This window comes from Urocitellus parryii, chromosome 14, assembly GCF_045843805.1.
Source record: "Urocitellus parryii isolate mUroPar1 chromosome 14, mUroPar1.hap1, whole genome shotgun sequence".
NCBI classification, from domain to species: Eukaryota; Metazoa; Chordata; class Mammalia; order Rodentia; family Sciuridae; genus Urocitellus; species Urocitellus parryii.
In genome coordinates, this window is record NC_135544.1 from 10,272,736 (window position 1) to 10,291,215 (window position 18,480).

Here is an 18,480-nt window from a genome sequence, read left to right on the forward strand (position 1 = left end):
GAAAGAGACCCTCATTGTTATAAAAAACTACATAAAAGAGGTTGTGAGGGGAATTGGAGGAAAAAACAAGGAGAGAAATGAATTACAGTAGATGGGATAGAGAGAGAAGATGGGAGGGGAGGGGAGGGGGGATAGTAGAGGATAGGAAAGGTAGCAGAATACAACAGTTACTAATAGGGCATTATGTAAACAGGTGAATGTGTAACTGATGTGATTCTGCAATCTGTATTTGGGGTAAAAATGGGAGTTCATAACTCACTTGAAACTAATGTCTGAAATATGATATGTCAAGAGCCTTGTAAGGTTTTGAACAACCAATAAAAAAAAAAATACAAGAAAAAACAAACAAAAAAAAAAAAGTAGAGCTGACAATGAGAATTTCCCATAAGGTTATGACATGAGAATTCCCAAGATTTCTTGATTTTAAGATGATGATAAATTTGTTGATACTGAGGAAACTTTTCATTCTTAAAAAGAGAATTTTATGAGTTTATGAATTTAGCCCTCTCTCTTGGTTTTCATTCTAGAGTTGATGATACAGAGCAACATTCACAATTAACAAAAGTGGTATTTTGATTGTTTTGAAGGTATGTAATAGCAATAAGAATTGTCACTGTGAAGATGGCTGGGCTCCCCCAAATTGTGAGACTAGCGGATACGGAGGAAGCGTGGACAGTGGACCTACGTACAATGGTAAGGAATATTGAAGAAATTAGTGCATTCTCCCAGGGGATTGAGTCACAAATCGGTTATCCTTGTAACTTTCCCTCACTTCCCATATCAGCTGTACATTAAATGGTTTTGATTTTGCTCCCCTAAATTCTTTGCACAGGCTTCTAGGGTTTTTTGTTTGTTTGTTTGTTTGGTTCTTCTCCATTTTTAAAAATTTCTTTCCTGGACTTATAGAATAGCCTCTTATCTGGATTACCTGTTTACCACCTTGCTCCCCATTATCTGTGGTCCATACTACCTTATAGAGTTTTAGTATTTTTCTTTAAAAATTCAGTTTGGTTATGTCAGTGTCTTGCTTATAATTCAGTGCTTTTATGTTGCTATCACAAATACTGAAGTCCATAAATCCTTAACATGACTTACTCCTACATGATTTGCCCCTAGCTTACCTTTCCAGTCTCATTTCTCTATGCCCAAGATAAACTGTGATTTATTTGACTCCTCTAATAGGTTACTCTGTTTTACTGATGAACTTTCAAATCATTTTATTTTCACATTATTGGAACTGGCAATGGATGCTCAGGCTTTAGTTTATACCTTATTCCCTGATGGAAGTTTTCCATAACTGCATATATCTGAATTAATCTGCCCCTTCTCTTTGCTCTCCTAGTACTGAATTTAGCATGATCACATACTATAGTAATTACTTTTTTACTTATTTTTGTTTCCTAATGGAGTGTGAGATCCTTACTTATAGTGTCTTTCTAATGAAAACATGCACTTTCTTTCTCTTGGGTAAATATTAGGTAGAATGTCTGGCTCTTATAGTAAGTGTATATTCAACTTTTTATTTTTATAACTTTATTTATTTATTTGTTTCTTTTTTAATGTGGTGCTGAGGAATGAACCCAGTGCCTCACAGGAGCTAGGCAAGTCCTGTACCACTGAGCCATAACCCCAGCCTTACTTTAACTTTTTACGAAATTGCCAAAATGATTCTCAGAGTGGTTTCAATAGTCCTTCTTTGTCCATGGTTTTAAATTCCATGGTTTCAGTTATTCTTGGTCAGCTGTAGTCTGAAAAATCCCATGGTTTTAATGATCCAGGATCCCCTGAAGCAGAAAAGCCCCCTCTGACCTTGTCAGAAGGTCAATAGCAGTCTAACACTACATCATGATAGCTATGTCATTCGCTTCACTTGATCTTAGCAGATGGGCATTTTATTATCTTATATAATCACAAGTGCCCATATAGTTACCATTTCTGGTGCTTTTCATTTCTTTGTGTAAATTTGGATTTCCATCTGGTATCATTTAATTTCTTTTTGGACGACTTTATTTTTCTTATAGTGTAGATCTACCAGAGATAAATAATTTCACCTTTCACATGTCTGAAAAAGGCTCCCCCCCACCTTGAATGATAATTTAACTGGGTGAAGAATACTAGAATGATAGAACCTTCTTCCCTTATACTTATAAAAGAGTACCACATTGTCTCCTGACTTGCATGCTTTTCCTGGGAAATCTGCTGTTATCCTTTTATGTATGTGTGTGCAGTGCTTCTGTGTGTGATGTCCCCTCCCACCCCCCGCATCCCTCCTTCTGGTTACTTATAGGATTTTCTCTTTATCTCTGGTTTTTAGTTATTTACTATAATATGTATTGGGATTTGCTGAGATTTTTGGATCTCTGCTTTTAGAGTTTTCTTAAAATTTGGAAAAGTTTTGGCAGTTATTTTTTCACACATATTTTCTGTCTTTCTCTTCTCTCCTTCAGACTCCACTTTCATGTGGATCTGCTACTTGGAGTTCTTTCACATGTCACTGATCTGCTACTGATTTTTTTTTATCACTCTCTATTTTCTAGTTTTGATTAATTTCTTTTGCTCTTTTTCAGGTTCACTCTTCTTCTGTAAGGTTTACCATTAATTCTCTGTGGTGTATTTCTTAAGCATGGTAACTTTTATTTCCAAAAGTTTTATTTTTTTGTATATTCATGATCCTGGACATGATTAATCTTTAGGTTTCTGAACAAATTACCATTTTAATAACTTCTGAAACCCATATCTATTAATTTTATCATATATAATATTTCTCAGATGCTTTTGAATGGTTCTCCCCTTTAGTTTGCATCATATTTTCCTGCTTCTTTGCATGGCTTATAATATTTTAGTGGAGTCCAAAAATTAAGAATTTGTCTTGTGGACTGGATTTTTTGAATTTCTACTGATGAACTTTGTTCCAGTTTCACTTCAGTTACTTGAACATAGCTTGATCCATCTGGATCTTACTTTTAAGCTCAATTAATCAAGATTGGAGTAGCATTTAGTCTAGGGCTGATTTTGCCCCATTACCAAGGCAAAAACCCTTCAGTTTATTCTACTCAGTGCAACATTAATTAGGAGGTTTCTGATGTGAATCATAGATACAAGCAATCTTCCTAGTCCTGTGTGATTGTACACACAAATCCTTTCATGTGGTCCTTTTCTCCAGCTTCACGTAGCTTCCTTACGTGCATTTATTGATCAGTAGTCAACTACATATTTGCGGGAAACCTTCTGTGGGTCTTTCAAGTTCTCTCTGTGTGGCTAGTTTCCCTGTGGTGTGTTGCCCCAGTGGACTCCACCTGCCTTGGCCTCTCCAGAGCACCAGCTCTGTGTCTTCCTCACTGGCCTATGTTTGGGCGCCCATAACCTCATAATGCTCGTTAACTTTTTCTAGGCAGTAAACTGGTACAATGTAAAGTTCATTTTTCTCTGTCTCTTAGGGATCATTTTTCTTCATTGCCTGATATCTAATGTCTTGAAAACTGTTGTTTCATATATTTGTCTGGATGTTTAACTGTTTAGTTTGGTTGAAAAATCTAGTCCCTGATTGTATCTTGGCTAGATGTGGAGGTCAGAATTATGGATTTAAATGGATATATATTCCAGTGATTAGATGTTCTGTAACTTACTGTAGCTGTTTCTAAATATTTGATATTTAGATTGTTTCTGAGTTTTTGATATGCACTGTTAATATTTTTATATACATCTTAAGGCATATGCATTTTTTCAGTTGAAGCATAAATTACCAGCAATGGAATTATTTGATTGAAGAATCTAATCCTTTTTACAAGTTTTAATAAAAATTCCAAATGAATGATACCTCTGTGTTGCCACTAACAGCATGAAGGTATTAATATCAACATAGTCTTGCCAGTATTGTATGCCTTAACTTAAATTTTCCTAGTTAATAAGTATAAATTATAAATCAGGCTTGCTTTGACTTTTTCACATTTTGGTTTTTAATTGGGATAAATATTGTTAATGTGGTTTTGTGCAACATTTAACAGAAATTTTTCATACAAGGAGAATTGTAAGGAAAATTTCAGAACTTAACACTTCTTTTCATATTTACTATTTTGTGTCTTCAAAGAACACAGAACAGGTAAAATTAATATTAACTAATGAATTGTAAAAAGATGTAATGAAATTTAAAATCTAGAAGTCATGAAAAGTAAGATTGATAAATTCAATAATACAAAAATAATAAATTTCTACATGGAGAAAAGCCTACTGCCATGGACAAATGACAAAATGGGGAAAATATCCAATTTACATCACAGACAAAGCTCAAATTACTCTAATATATAAAGAGCTTTTAGAAACTGTGGAGAATACCAAAAGTCCAGTAGAAAAATAGTTAAAGACTGAGCTTATAAATGGTGGAAATGTGTGTTCCAACACAAAAAAGGTGCTCCATTGATAGTATTAAAAAAGAATTGTAATTTAAAATTATATAAGATAGTCTTTTTAACCTATTACGTTGGCAGAAATTTAGACTTTTGGTTCTGAGGGTGAGTCTATGAGAAATTTTTATATATTGTTTATAGAGGACACTTTGACAATTTCTTAAAAAAAGGATGAATTATTTGCCCTTGGGAAATTATTTTGTAATTATAACATGTATTCATATAATATGACATACATAGGATTATTCATTGTAGCTTTTTTTCCAATAGTGAAATATTAGAAAAATCAAAGTATGTATTAGTAGGGTACTAGATAAATATACTATAGGGCATCCTCACAATGGAGTTTTGTATAGCAACAGAAAATGAGGAGGCCCTCTCTGTGTGATTTAGAAAGATATATAGATAATTGAAAAAAAAATGATGTGCTGAAGTGTTTGTTGTATGTTATGTTTTGTGTAAGAAAGGGTTGACAATACAAACATTTTGTTCATGCTTATATTTGCATGAAGGTCTACCATAAGATTAAATAATAAACTATTAGAAGTGGTTATCTTTGGTAAAAGTGAAGTGGACAAGGATAAAGTGTGAGGAAGATTTCTCAATGTATTTAACTTATATCAGTTTTACATTTTAATAATACGTAATGTACAATATTTATAATCATCTACTATGTTCTGGGTAGTATGAGTTCATGTCCAACTTAATTACCATTAACTTAAATTTCATCTCTCTAGGAAGGAACACTGCACTGAGGGATGGACTTCTGGTGTTCTTCTTCCTAGTTGTTCCCCTTATTGCCCTTGCCACTTTTCTCTTCATCAAGAGAGATGAATTACGGAAAACCTACTTCAGAAAGAAGAGATCACAAACATATGAGTACTTAGATTTTTTTCTTCTCAATCTTATTAAATAATTTAATTGTTGATGATGGTCATATCATACAGATTTGTAATCCTTTAAAAATAGGGTTCTCAGATTTCTTTCCATTCTTTTGAAGTTACTAGTATGGGTTAAAAGGTGGGGGTCAAGCCACTTCTTATAATGGGAAAGGAAAAAGATTATGGGAACCCGCCTATATGCTGCTGAAAATGACCCTTTTAGTGTTCATTTCACTTAACATTGATTTTTGATAGTGGGGTAAGTAGAATTTGGGCTGCCATATCTGACTTGGGTCTTCTTCTAATTAGAGATTAAAATATGGGATAAAGATAAAACATAAATGTTGAAAAATGTTCTTCTTTTTCTTTATTTCATGTGTTAATCTCACAGAGAGAATTCTTCAATTTTCAGTTTTGGAAATAGACTTTAAGAAATAAGTTTTGATAGGAAAATGTTAAAGTTGTCATAATTCAAATACCTGACATGTCTAGTCTGTGTAGGTTAGACTCTCAAAACTCTCTTAATTATCACTTCTAATATATCAGCATCAGAATGTAGCATATATTAGCATGCATTTTTGTAATAATGAATTCAGGTTCCAAGTTTGTTATTAGAGAAAAATAAGCTGAAATTACAAATAAGGCTCTTTGAGTCTTGGTTTGCTTCCTATAAAATTGGAATAATAATAATCTTACCTTTCTTTGATGCAAAGATTAAATGAGGAAATGACAAAACTCGTATAACATTGTGGGCTCATTGTAATTACTTAATAACTGAATATTATTGGTGTGATAATAATTTCTAAATATTCATATCTAGCTTTCGTTGCTCACCTTTGCTCATGGCCCTATTTCTCACTTAGTATATAATATTTTCTCAGAGTATCCTGACATTAGCTTTAATTTTTTGAGGGGGTACCAAGGATTAAACTCGGGGGCACTCAGCCACTGAGCCACATCCCCAGCCCTAATTTGTATTTTATTTAGAGACAGGGTCTCACTGAGTTGCTTAGTGCCTCACTTTTGCTGAGACTGGCTTTGAACTTGAGACTCTCCTGCCTCAGCCTCCTGAGCTGCTGGGATTATGGGTGTGTCTACCATACCTGGCTAGTTTTAATTTTTAATGTTTCCCATTTTTATCTTCCTATCCTTTCTCTTCTTATAACACTTCCAACTGATCAGTCTATGTAGATCATCTCCTAATCTGCATTTTGCGTTTTGTTCAACAACTACAGGTATCTCCCATACATCTCTACTTAGCTGAATACTGTCATCCGAGCATGTCTAACACTTACCTACTGCCCTTTCAGCCAACCTATTTGCTACTCCTAGACTTCCTAATTTTTAGAGTGACTATTTCAAATGTTACATATGCAGTCTAAGAATATGCTTTATTTGTCTCTAATTTAGGAAGATTTGAGGAGAAAAAGCTGGGGATTACTGGCCTAATTAACCAAATTTCATAGATTTTTATTTAATTTTAAAATGTGGTTCATATTATGTAAAGGATTAAACATGTGAAAACTTAAATGTCCTATAAAGACATCGTCTTTCCTCATGATCATCATCACTGTTACTAACATGTTTATTCTGCACCAGGGAAAAACAAAAGGTATATTGATGTATAATGTTAAAATTAAATTTTGATTTAAACTCAAAAGCAATCATATTTTTTCAGATCAGATGGCAAAAACCAAGCAAGTGTTTCTAGACAGCCAGTGAGTGCTCCTCGTCATGTTTCTCCAGCAACGACTCCTAGAGATGTTGTAAGTTTAAAATGAAAATTTTTTTTTCTTTACTATGTTTAAAAAATAGGCAGAAGATAGAGCTAAGTGGTAGAGCACTTACTTAATGTGTATGAGACCCGGGATTCAAACTCTATTACTACAAAAAACGGTTACATAAATATAAACATAGATACTTAAGAATTGTGGAGTAGTGTAGGTGATCCCTGAGTTGAAGGAATACCAGCAGAATCCCTGGCTCTGAGGTTGTGGGTAAAGATGTCTGGACATGAAAAATGTCTTGCCTTGAAACCAGGATTGGGAAATGACCTGAGATTCATGCTATCAGTGTTTTGTTTTTTTCTTTTTTAAACTATCTTCTGTCTTTTTGTTTTTAATACCTGGCTCTTCCCTAGAGTATGTTACTAAAGATGTGGTGCTGAACTCCTGGCTAGAGTTAATTGTTTTAGCAATAGGACCCATGATCACTGTTCCTGCATGTATTACAGAGCATTGGAATAAAGATATACTTTTACTGATATGCCTATGTCCCTAAGCAATATATATATTATTTATATATTATATATAATATTTTATCTGCTTTTAAATGTTATAGAATGTTTTAATATTTTACCAACAGTGTACAAAGGTTCCCCCCCTTTTTTTATCTTCTCACTGCATTTGTTATCTTTAGTCTTTTTGATAAAGCATTCTTACTGGGGTGATGTGATATTTCATTGATGTGCATTTCTGTGATGCTTAGCAGCGTTGGACATTTATTCATACACCCACTGTCCCTTTGTAAATTTTTGTTTTAGAAATGTCTTTAGGCCTGTTGCCCATATTTTAATTGGTTCTTTTTTTTTTTTTCTCTTGAGTTGTTTTAGTTCCCTATAAATTCTGGATATCAACCCCTTGTCAGACATACAGTTTGAAAATATTTTCTCCCATTCTGTATGTAGTCTCTTCACTCTGTTGACTGGTTCCTTTGCTCTGCAGAAGCCTTTTCATTTGATGTAATCTGTTTGTCTGTTTTTGGCTTTTGTTTCCTGTGCTTTCAGGGTTTTGCCTCCCATATGCTTGCCTATCCCAATTTCCTGCAGCATTTCCCAAATATTTTATCCAGTAATCATAGTTTAGTCCTTCTTTTTAAGTTTTTAATTCATTTTTAAGTTAATTTTTGAGTGTGGTGAGAAATAGGAATTTAGTTTTATTTTCCTGAATGTGGATGTTCAGTTTCATATAAGCAACTATTTTTTCTTGGAACTTTGAAGAGATTATTTTTTATCTTCCTCCTTGCAATTTAGAAGCTGCCTCTTGCTTTAGATAATTTCTTTTCCATGTCCTTTTTCTTCTGTATCCTTAGAATACTAGATGTGGCCTTTTAAAAACTCTTTAGTGGGCTGGGGATGTGGCTCAAGCCGTAGCGCGCTCGCCTGGCAAGCGTGCGGCCTGGGTTTGATCCTCCGCACCACATACAAAGAAAGATGTTGTGACCGCCGAAAACTAAAAAAAAAATATTAAAATTCTCTCTCTCTCTCTCTCTTTCTCTTCCCCCCCACTCTCTCTTAAAAAAAATAAATAAAAACTCTTCAGTGACATGTTCCACTATTGTGCACAACTAGCATGCACTAATAAAAACATTAAAATAAAAAAGAATGTCTATCAATGCAAAGAACTGTAGACTGTACCACCTGTGTGTTTACTGGAATACTGTGCAGAAATTAAAACAAAATTGGGCAGAAGGAAAAAAGAAAAATACTCCTTCACAGATAGGTAGAGTTCCTGAATCGTAGGATTTACTTTTCAACAGTTGTTGAAAATTCTTAACAATTATTTCTTTAAATGTTGCCTCTGCTTCATTGTCTTATTAACTTTTTCTGTAGTTCCTATTTGATGCACATTGAGACTTTTCACTGTTTTCCAAGTTACTTAACTCCTTTGATATTTCCAGTCTTTTTTCTGTACTCCATTCTGCTGAGGTTAGATTACCTATCAATGCTAACTCTCTCCTAAACTATGCCAAATCTGTTATTGAACCTTTTTGTTGAATGTTTAATTTCACTACTTTTATAGTGTATTTTATTTCTATAGTTTTCCTTATTTCAAATCTTTCTGCTTATTAAATGTGATAGATTCTTACAGCATGATATATTTTAGTGCTTTCATTTTGTGTAAACATAAAAGTATCCACTTTATGTGCTTTATCTCGTCTTTTTATTGTATAGAATTTTGGTTGGCTCTGTGGTTTGTTATTCCTGTTGAATCTTATTTCTTAGTGTACTTTGTGAAAATGATAAACTCATATTCTTTGGAACTTCGTGTATGGAATTTATTTGAGGTTACAGTAGTTTCCTACAGAGTGTGTGTAGGAACACAGGCCCTTCAATGTCTAACATAATTTTTTCTAGGTGTTTTGGGGGCCATACACTATTATAAACTCTGCCCCTAAGCCCATGTTATGATGAATATGTGCGTAGAATTTCTCCACAAAGCCTATTTTATTTTGCTTCTGTCAGTACCAAGGCCAATATTCCACTGTAGCAAGTCCTGTGTCACCACTGGCCTTTCTTTAGGCAGGTGTTCTCTTTTCCTGTTAACTCTGTGGGTCTATCACTCTAAAGATGCTAGAATTTATATATGGTGTTATAATAAGGCAAAACTGAAGCCCTTTGTTTTGCCTCTTGTGTCTATGTACTACCTGAAAATGCAGACAGTGGACTTCCAAGGAAGGCATTTACCGGAATGCTGTTCCATACTTTGAACTCTTTCATGTTTTTAAATTTTTTATTAGCAGTTTAGGTGCTCCATACTGAGAAGTTTTCTCTGAACATTTGGTCCACTGTTTGCGAGTAATGAGTATATACCCCATTCTCTTTAGCAACAGCATGCTATCCATCTTGTAGATTTTCTATAAATTTAAAACAGGTTGTTTCCCATCTTAACACAAAAAATATGGCATATTAGGCATCCTTGTACATTAATTCATATAATTAATGAGAAGTTTTAAATTAAGGTCTTTAAAATACCTAACATCTTTGTTACTTATATTTTTTAGCTTTTTAAAAATTATTTTTAATTGACAAATAATTTTATATATATATATACATATGTATATATATATCTGTATTTCTGGGATACAGTGTGATGTTTTGATCAGTGTATACATTATAGTAAGATTTAGTCAAGCCCATTAACATATCCATCAGCAAATTATCATTCTAAGAAGTGGAATTTAAGTATCCCTGTAAAGTTCTGTGTTCATGGTTTGGTAGAAAGAGATGGAAACATTTTCTTGAATTTCTTCTCTATTTTTAGAGTACATGCACATTATTCTGTGAGGAAAAGACAGCATGTGATAGACCACCTGTCCTGTGGCAGGACTCTACAGTGAGTGCTCAAGGTTTTCTTCAGCACTGTTCGTATCCTGCCACTCACAGAGCTTTAGGAGTTAATAGTAGATAGTAGAGAAAATCCTGGGCAAGATCACTTCATCAGTGATGAGTAATTCCATCTCATCTTCCTTTTTCCCCAGAGTAAGGTGATTTGTGAAAATGCTTTTGATTTTACATTCTTATTTGGGGATGAGTTATATAATCCCACTTTATTGTAAAACTTCATTTCATCTTGTCAAGGAAGAATATTATGAATTCCAAAGTGAAGGATTGTAGATTAGTGGTATTTACAATACCAGTTAGGTATTGTATAGATTTGACAATGACTTTTAGGAGATTTTATTTAAAATATATTGACATGATAGTTAATTTGAACCAGATAATTGTATTTTTGTATTTTTTGAATTAAAAAAAGTGAAGCCTTAAAAAAACAAAGTATTCTACTCTCAGTGGTAAAGATATGTTGAATAAGCAAAATTATTTATTTATTTATTTTTTTGTTGTGCTACGGGTCAGGACTTTGTACATGCTAGGCAAGTGCTCTACCAATGAACTGCATTCCCAATCCATTTAAGCAAAATATTTTTAAAAGTTAGCATTATAAATGCTATGTTAATTTAAGTATACTAATGAATTTTACAAAAAAGCCCAAGTTATACATAAAATATATTGATGACTGCATTGTTGTAATAACATTAATTATTATTATTATCTTTTTTCTTTTCAGCCAATACATGCAAACAGATTTCCAGTACCAACTTATGCGGTCAAGCAGCCTCAGCAGTTTCCGTCAAGGTCTGAAGTGATTGTGCTTATATTACTTGACCAGAATTTCCCTTGTATTTAATTTAACTTAGGATAAGATATTTAGGCAATTTAATTTAGGGCAAGTTTAGACAGAACACAATTTTCGGGAAGATTTGTAGGTAAGTTTTATAGTTTCATATAAATTTTGTCACATTAGTGCAGTGTCAAAAGAAATTTAAAGAAGTCCAAGACTTACAGTGAACTGCTGCTGTATAGTTTTCTGGGTATAAAATTTAGGAGCAAGGGCCTCTAAAAAAACAAGCATATAAGAAACTATATAGGTTAGACTGATCTTCCCATTGAGAGAGCTTTAAAATAGGTAATATAAAAAAATAGGGGGGCTGGGGCTGTAGCTCAGTGGTAGAGCACCTGCCTCGCATGTGTAAGGCACTGGGTTTGATCCTCATCACTACATAAAAATAAATAAATAAAGATATTGTGTCCATCTACAACTAAAAAAATATATAAAAAAGAAAAGAAGTAAGGAATTATAGAGCTAAGCAGAAACAGAAAGAAGTGTACAGATCATCCCAGTTTGTGGTGCCACTTTTCTGTTCTAGATGCGTCTAGAAAAATACTATTATGAAAATACTATTCTGCAAGTGACAAGTGAAAGGCTTGGAATCTGAGGAGAGCTTTCAGTAAATCATGGGTTTGGGGAAACAAAAATTGGAGTCCTTCTGAGGAGGAGGTACCATGGCAAACATCTCAGACTTTATGTGGGGACCCATGGAAAAGGGTGAACTATACCATCAACTGATTTCAACATTATTTTTCTTCGTGTTTGACACCCCCCCCCCCAAAAAAAAAAATCCTGGAGCACAAGAAAAGAAATCATAGCTAAAATCAAGAAACAGTAGATTATAAAAACAGACTTGGAAGATATCTAGTTAGTAGTCACTTAATATGAACTTTAACTATGATGATTGTATCATGGAATTAATAGTTGAGATTGAGAATTTCAGCATAGCGCTAGAAACTTTTAAAGAAGAATCAGTGCAGATTCTAGAACTTAAAAACAGAAGAACTGAAATTAAAGACTCAGTAGAAGGACTTAAAATCAGCAGGAAAGGAGAAAATTTATTACTACATTTACATCATAAAACACATCTGATTCCTCCTACTCCCAGTAGTACTTCAAATTCCAATTACACTGGAACTTGAGGAGTGTCCCTATATGTAATTTTTACTATTTAGTAACAGTATGTTGAAATCCAATTCCTCAATTGGATTTCAACATACTGTTGAAAGGATTCAGAGAAGAATATATTAATAGAGAGACAGATATTTACCAGGTGATGTTCCAGTGTGGTATCGGAGTAGAGGTGTATTAGGATTGGATGAAGAGATGTCTGCAAGTTAAGGTACGAGGACTGAGATAGATAGGTGTAGGTGTATTAGCAGATTTAATTCTCAGAGCAGATATTGTTTGAGGGAGCTGTAATTTCCCTCTGTGTATACAAGCATAGAGCTAGGTTTCAACTTAGCAGTAATTTGCTGGCCCATAAATTCTAACAGCACTAGAAAAGTGCTTCATTCTTGGTGTCCTCATTTGTTTTTTCAATATGAGTATATGGTTTCATAGAAACTAGAACCTCCATACATTATTGATTATGGAATAACATTAATATAAGGTAATGATTCCATTTTAGATTTTAATTGGAACCCTTTAGTAATATCATTAATAATAATCTCAGAACATGAAATGCCTTTAACTGTTATCAGAGAGTTTGAGAATGGTGTTATGTTGAATATTAACATGTTTTTTTTCCCCCTTTACAGGCCACCTCCACCACAACCTAAAGTATCATCTCAGGGAAATTTAATTCCTGCTCGTCCTGCTCCTGCACCTCCTTTATATAGTTCCCTCACTTGATTTTATATCCTTCTTTTTGCAAATGTCTTCAGGGAAGTGAGCTGATACTTTTCTTTTCCTGACATTTTCTTGAAAAGCCTTTCTTCCTTTTGCAACTATGAATGAAAACAAAATACCACAAAACAAACTTTACTAACACAGAAAACCAGAAATGGAGCGGGGAGTTGAGAAATACAAGGAAATGCAGTTAAGCCAGGGAATTTAGAGTAACGTTTCCATTGCCATCACTGAATGCGTCTTATCTGATCATCTATGATGTTAATGCACTTAACATGAATCATGTTATTTTGTACATGTCATTACAGTGATTCTCAAATTCACTGTATTGTTGTAAGATTTGTCATTATTTGCTTAAATGTAATCTTGAATTTTTGACCTTAGTTATCATTAATGTAGCTTTTGGTGAAACATGTGGTAATCTAATACCTAGGACAATTGACTAATTAGCTGCCAATATTATCTAATACTTTCATCTTGCACGGATTAATAATGATAGTATACTAGAATTTTGTCTCTCATTCACTACATGAATAAATATTCTGTCTTCAGAATGCACACGAGCCACAATTAAGATATTATATTATTTTGAAAGTACAAACTATGCTAAAAGAATGTGTGTATTCACACTCAATTATTAGCTTCCCTTTTTATGATTGTCAACTAAAATGACTATTAGAAAAATTAATTTAATATTAGAATTTCTATTATGCATCATGTTAAAGCACGGCATCCTTTCACAGTAGCATTATTTTAAATTATAAGCTTTAAGGTACGAGGTATTTAATAGATCTAATCAGATATTCTGTTGACTCATGGCTATAATAAAGCAGGAGCAATTATAATATGTTCAATCAGTTGAGCTATTGTAAAACCACTTGAGAATTTCATGAGCACTTTAAGTATAAAATCTGAATTTTCAAAGCTTGATATTAAATCATTTAGAATGTTTACATTTACTATGGTGTGCTAGATCCTATCTCTTTTGACTCTAATATTTTCATAAAAATTAGACTGAGAAAGGAAGAAAAGGTTTTCTTGGATAAGTACTAAACTTAATGTGGTATCTGTGAGTTATTAGCTGTGTTAAAAATGAATTTTTCTATGGAAGAAATGGTATGGACAACAAAATTTTAAAAACTTAAAATTTTTTCATAACCTTTCATAATAAAGTTTAATAGGTTTATTAACTGAATTTCATTAGTTTTTAAAATTTTTTTGTTTGTGTATATATACATATGGAAATATAACATTTACAATAAATAAAATACTTGAAAATCTTTTGTCTTCCAGTAACTTCCTCAATACTCAACTATGTCTATTCTTACTAATTTAAAAGTTATAATTTTAGATAAAATCCTAATCAGACTTTTGCCAAATTGTGCACAATGGCTTTGTTATTAAAGGAAAGCAGATTTGTTTCAAAGATTTGTTTCGAAAATTTCAGTTCTTTAAGGATAGCTCATTATTTTAGTAGTCAGGTACATATCAAACATTGTGAGCCATCTCAAATGAAGTATCTTCATTTTAATTTAAATCTTGGAATGAATTTACATAGACTAAAATGTTTGTCCTTTCACTCATCTTGCCTCAGTTTTTGCAGATGTAATGCATATCATTTGAAATTTTACAGTTAGTAATGTATTAACTATGGAATGTTACGCTGCTCTTGGAGTTAGATAATTCCTGTATCTTTGACTAAAGTTTTTATTTTTACTTTTTTTTTGTACTGGGAATTGAACCCATGGATGCTTTACCACTGAGGTAAATCCCCAGCCCTTTATTTATTTATTTTTTTAATTTGGAAACAGGGTCTTACTAAGTTGCTGAGGTCTGTCTCAAACTTGTGATCTTCCAGAGTCTGGGTTTACAGGCATGCACTACCATGCCTGTTTTTTCTAAAAATTTATTTCATCTGAATTTCTTTTGCTTTAAAAGATTTCTACATACATTGTATGTTTTTCACTTAGATTTGTCCTTGAATTATTCTGAAATATGAATAAAAATTGTAAAATTCCTTGGTCATCCAGCCCATTCTGAGAAATATGAAAGTATTAAAAGACTTTCTTGTTATGTGTTAAAGAATAATAATCAAGGATAAATTACATATAAATTTGATATCACAGACTAAGTTCACAAACTGACCTTGTTCAGTTTGATGAATTTTCCCTTAATAGCCTGAGTCTCTAGCTGTACAGTTAAGCACAATCTAGGTTTTCTAAGCAGAAATCAGATTTTATTAGATTTTGTATATGTCTCTTGAAGACTTAACTTCTGGCAAGTACTCTCTTAGGTACAGTGATATGTAAGTTGGGTGGGAGGGGGAATATGTTTCCTGCCCTTTAGAAGTATATATATTATGGAGAGAGCCGTACATACAAGTAAGAATGATACAAAAGTCTAGCCCAGCACTGTGGCTGGCCCACGCTTGTAATCCCAGCAGCTCAGGAGGCTGAGGCAGGAGTATCGTGGGTTCAAAGACAGCCTCAGTAACAGCGAGGTGCTAAGAAATTCAGTGAGACCCTGTCTCTAAATAAAATACAAAATAGGGCTGAAAATGTGGCTCAGTGGTTGAGTGCCTCTGAGTTTAATCCCCAGTACCCCCCCACACACACAAAAAAAAAGATACAAAGTCTGTTCTATTAAAAATACAAAGGTTGAAAAAAAATACAAAGGTTGAAAGAAAAAGAAAAAACTAGAAATTCATTCAAGTATCTCTTAACTGACAAGTGTAATCAAGCATTTACCACTACTAATAGTTCTAATTGCTACAAAGCAGGGCAAAACCAACTTTGGCTTAATTGCCACTCAAAAGCAGTGTTAGTCTAGCATTAGCTGAACCTATGGGATTCAGGTGAGGTATATTTTCTTTTGTTGCATTATAGATGGAATGTGGGGGTGACTGGGAGGCAGGAGGCTCTGCATTGCAAGGAAATAAGGCAATGTTTAGGAAAAGCCAGAAGTCAAAGCAGCAGAAATACTGAGCATAGAGCAAGTAGTTGGCAGACTGGGGTGTGAATTTAGAAAAATTTAAATATTGTACTGAGGCATTTGGTTAGGTTTCCTACTGGAATAGAAGTACTGTAATTGTGTTAAGAATCTTGTCTGTTACTACATGAATGAAAGTATATTTGTTACTTTGAGAAGTTTCTGAAGAACATGAATTTTTGCCTGATTGGAGAAAAAATGCCACAGCCTTTTTATGAACTCTATAATGAGCTTTGTGAGTGAGGAAAATAAAAACAACAACAACAACAAAAACATAGCAGGCTGTTATGATTTGGCTATGTGGTGGCCTCCCAAAGCTCTGTATTAATGCAGGAGTATTCAGAGGTGAAGTGCTTAGATTATCAGAGCTGTAACCTAATCAGCCTATCCTAGTTTAGATGAGCTGACTGGGTGGTAATGGTAGGCAGGTGGGACCTGGCTGGAGGAAAGGGTCACTGGAGGGTACATTTTCTTTTGGCCCCTTCCCCACTATCTCTCCCTCTCTGGTTCTTAAACCCATCATGAGCTTTCCTCCGCTGGGACCTTCCCCCATGATGCGGCCTCACCTTCAGCCCAGACCAATGGAGTGGGCGGACCATGGACTGAGATCTCTTGAAACCCTGAACCCCAAATAGACTTTCCCTCCTCTAAATTGTTCTTGCAGGGTATTTTGCTTTCCGTGGACAAAAAGCTAACACACAGGCTGTCTCCAAAAAAGTGGAAATTGACTCATTCTTCCCTTCAATTTTTTTTTAATCTTAGAAGATTAGCTTCAGCATTTATGAATATATATGTATATTTAGGTGAACAGTTGTACCCCGCCCTAGGTGCTGGAGTTGTACCCCAGGGTCTCACGCATACCAGGCAAAGTTCTACCACTAAGTCACACCCCCAACCCCTGCGTGTAGCTTTTAATTTAGAACATATTACACATCTGCTTTTCAAAGCACCTGGGAAGTGTCTGCTACTGAAGAGGGAGAAGTTTGTGGGGAACACAGCCACGAGGAGGAGCGGCGCGGCGGGGCGCTGGGGGATTTGGCACGTGGGCGCACCTTGCGGGCGGTTGGGGCAGGGGGCGCAGTGCACCCCGGCCTCCCGGCGCGTGCCGCCCCAGGTCCCCGCCCCACAGCCCAGACAGCAGGTCGCGGCCCAACGGCCCCCGCCAGTCCCCGCTCAGGGCCGAGGAACCAGACCATGTTCCGCCTAATGGTGCTGCTTGCTGGGCTCGGTGGCTTGTTCACGTCAACATCCAGTAAGCCAAAGGAGATACCGTTCTCAGGTAAGGGGCAGAGGAAGGATTTCCTCTTTGAATGTGTGCTTCTGTCCTCCCATGGTGACCCAAAGCTCGCGTCACCTTGAAACCGGGCCTCCTTTGATTACTCCCCTGGGCCAGAGAAGCCACTCGTAGAGGGGCAATATAATTTTGATAAGCTCCAGGACAAATCTCTATTCTGAATCTGAATTTGGGGGCTACCTTTCTTGTGGCTCTGTCATTCATGTCCAAATCTCAAGTTTTCAGGCTCTTCAAAAAGTACTTCAGAAACTTCTTGAACTCCAAACTCAACAAAACAAACAAAACCCCAAACCCTGACTGCTGGGAAAACTGTTTGTTCCAAAATAAAAGATTGTGCTGCATACAATAATAATTTGTCCTGAAATAAATTTTAAAAAAATTCAGTGAAGATGCATAGGTACTAAGGAGAGATAAGAACATTGGGAAGAGGCCTCACATATTTAGAACAGAGCTGAGGAGGATTAGATGCCTGTAAAATATTTTGATACTTGTTTTTATTCTTTCCCTTTTTACACCTTGTTCTGAGTCTTGCCATCTGTGTCAGCACATGGAGTGCCTTTCCCCTTTCATCTCTCTAATGTTCTATTATTTGGAAGTAACCAATTTAGCAGTTTTTCTATTCATGAACTTTTGGATTATTTCCAATCTATATTAGCTCCAGCCGTCCTAACAAAATACCACAGACTGTATACTTGAAAAGACCGAAATGAATTTTCTCACAGTGGGGGGTCTGGAAGGCCAAGAGCAGAGTTGGGCATGGTTGGGTTTTAGTGATTCCCTCCCTCCCCTGGCTTATAAACAATTGCCTTCTACATGTGTAGGTCTCTTCTTATAAGGGTATTAATCCCAACATAAGGGTCCTACAGTAAGATCTCATCTGACCCTAAGCACTTCCCAGAGGCTATCACTAAATACTGTCACACTGGGACTTAAGGATTCAGCATGAGAATTTTGTGGGGTTGCATTCAGTTTATATACCACACGAAATATTTTAACTTAGTGGTTGTTAAACTTTTTGGATTCAGAATTTCTTTACACATAAACAGTTTTGGAGATCCTCAAAGACTTTTTGTTTATATGTGTTTATATATGTCAATATTTATCATATAATAAAA

At 34.8% G+C, this 18,480-nt stretch overlaps 1 protein-coding gene across 1 annotated transcript in view; it reads left to right on the plus strand.

The window, feature by feature from the left end:
* The window catches only part of Adam9 (ADAM metallopeptidase domain 9), an 86,107-nt gene extending 72,806 nt beyond the window's left edge, over positions 1-13,301 (plus strand). The window contains exons 18-22 of the mRNA XM_026404702.2: positions 588-693; positions 5,141-5,282; positions 6,963-7,050; positions 11,131-11,198; positions 12,993-13,301. Coding sequence (XP_026260487.2) covers positions 588-693; positions 5,141-5,282; positions 6,963-7,050; positions 11,131-11,198; positions 12,993-13,086 — 498 coding nt within the window. The 3' untranslated portion in view covers positions 13,087-13,301. The remainder of the gene's footprint in view (positions 1-587; positions 694-5,140; positions 5,283-6,962; positions 7,051-11,130; positions 11,199-12,992) is intronic.
* The last annotated feature ends 5,179 nt before the right edge of the window (positions 13,302-18,480 follow it).